Source organism: Phytophthora parasitica (assembly GCF_000247585.1).
Source record: "Phytophthora parasitica INRA-310 unplaced genomic scaffold supercont2.15, whole genome shotgun sequence".
Classification (NCBI taxonomy): domain Eukaryota; phylum Oomycota; class Peronosporomycetes; order Peronosporales; family Peronosporaceae; genus Phytophthora; species Phytophthora nicotianae.
Genome location: NW_008649001.1, coordinates 914,961 through 917,100, shown reverse-complemented (window position 1 = coordinate 917,100; position 2,140 = coordinate 914,961). Strand labels below are relative to the sequence as shown.

Below are 2,140 nucleotides of genomic sequence, written 5' to 3'. Positions count from 1 at the left end.
TTTTTGGAAGCATTCGTAGTGTTATAGTTCTTCAATAGCATTGGCGCTTCGAGCACTGCATACGAAGGCGGTGGATAACGCCAATAACGAGCGTTTTTAATGCGTCTTTTAAAACGGTGCACTTTCAAACCTTTTTCTGACTGGTATCATTTAGGTCCTGACGGTCTGATGTTGCTGCTGCTCGATGCCCAAATCCAAGTTAGATGGGTCGCGTTCGCGGTGTAAGATGTGTTGGAGTTCTTGCTTAACCACGTCGGCGGAGGCAAAAGAAGGCGTTGCGGGAAATTGTACATGTTGTACTTCGAAGTACAATGTGTCTGCAACTTGCAGAACAATCTTCGGATCTGTGCGACACGCTGAAGTTCGAACTTGAATTCTGAAGTGGGTTGCACGTGAGTGTGGGTATCGCTATCGCGGGCGAACGAGTGTTTTTCAGGCCTACGCGGCGAATGAGCCCGAGGTTTCGTCCACGATAACCTTCGGCGCCGGGCAGTAGCAACTCGGGCAACCAGCGTTCACAAGAACTTACTCGGCTCCTGTGTCGTGTCGTGAGCATTCCTCGCCAACCAACTTGCGTTTCACTTGTGATGAAAAACTTCAGGAGTGCATGGATGGACCATCATGAAATGCAGACCCAAAATACGTACACCTTGTTATGGGCTCAGCTTGCCTGTCAGCAGAGTACATTATTCTTCACATAGTCACGGCTGACACGTGAAATACCATAGCGAGCTCCATCCGCAGCATGGCGATGAAGCCGTCGTGGTGGTGCCGAAGAGTTGAAGCTTTCATCCTGCTCATAGAAACAACAGCGTTTTACCGGCGCTACGTTTGACTTGCCTTTTGTAAGATTCAAAGACGAGCCAACATCGGAACTCGCCCAAACCTGCACTTTTGACAGGCCCCAAAATAATCAGAGCCTGGCAGTGCACAAGCCAATTCGACAGCAAACAGCAAGGCTTTGATCGCTTTGTGGCACGGGCTTCGGCTACAGTACGCCAGATGCCACCTCGACCACGGGACCAAGGCGCATCATATGCATGAATGCCAGTCTGGCGGCCAGCGGTAAGGCGTGAAGGACTGCGATTAATAATCGCCGATTATGAGCCCAATACTCCCCCGCGACACTCTGCGAGAGCTCGCCACGTACGTTGGTTGGATCATAATACTGTAAGATGCGTCGCATTTGCAAGCAAGAACTTCATCCAAATTCCCAGAGTCTGTCGTGGCGCTATCTTCAACCCGCCTGCGGGCAGGCTGCGGCATCATCACACGCCATCTACGTTGCGCTCGATGTGGTTCAGCTTGCACTTCAGCACTGAAAATCCAAGCCGTTGCCGGCAATCGTTCAAGGTCGGCTTGTCCGTCCTACTTTTGAGCCTTTCACTTCGCTTGGTCCAGCCGCTGACCTGAACATACCCGCCGGACTTCTGCACGGCTCGGCAACTGTCCTCCACGACAGCGAAAGCGGTCGACTGCAGAGCATTTTTTTCAAATAAGTGCGAATGTCGGTAGGTCACAGAACCAGGACGTTCTGGGACTGTTTACTGACCAGAGAGCTTCTACCGCCATTGATAGGACGTACCGACCTCCACCGTGGTTTAGTAGCTCAGACTGATCGACGCGCTGTCATTCTCAAATTCGCATCCAATCGAGCGAGTCGGGCAGTGCCAAGCGTTCACCACCACCACTCCAGCTACCGCTGCGACAGTTAATCAATTTTATATGCCCATGGTTGCCGCTGGAACAAGCTCGCCACTACCGGCTTCCAAGTCCAAGGCTAAGCCCATTTCGCCAACGGCCAAGGGTATCTGGTCTCTAGAGGAGCATGATCGCTTCCTGGAGGCCATGAAACTCTATCCTAAGGGCCCGTGGAAGACTATCGCCGACCATATTGCCACGCGCTCGGTGCGTCAGGTGCAGACCCACGCACAAAAGTATCAGGAAAAGGTGTCGCGTCGATTACGCGGCCTGCGCAAGTCCAAGAAAAAACTCGTTCGTCCCGAGCACCGTATCGATGAGGACACGATGGAACTATGCAAGCTAGTGGATTGCGCGGCTGAGAAGCTGGTTGCAGCAAGCAAGAAGTCCTCTTCGCGAGCAAGCGGCGTCAAGCTTGAGCCGTTGCAAAAGAAGAACA

At 52.4% G+C, this 2,140-nt stretch overlaps 2 protein-coding genes across 2 annotated transcripts in view; one reads left to right on the top strand and one right to left on the bottom strand.

Annotated features, from left to right (window-relative positions):
• Positions 1 to 693: 693 nt before the first annotated feature.
• Positions 694 to 801, bottom strand: PPTG_22354 (hypothetical protein; the record flags this gene model as incomplete). The annotated part of the gene is made up of 1 exon (XM_008903395.1): positions 694 to 801. The coding sequence occupies one exon, from the start codon at positions 799 to 801 to the stop codon at positions 694 to 696; it is 108 nt and encodes a 35-aa protein (XP_008901643.1).
• A 782-nt stretch (positions 802 to 1,583) lies between these two features.
• Positions 1,584 to 2,140, top strand: part of PPTG_08255 (hypothetical protein) — a 2,047-nt gene continuing 1,490 nt past the window's right edge. Inside the window, exon 1 of the mRNA XM_008903200.1 lies at positions 1,584 to 2,140. Within this exon, the coding sequence (XP_008901448.1) occupies positions 1,726 to 2,140 (415 nt within the window). The 5' untranslated portion in view covers positions 1,584 to 1,725.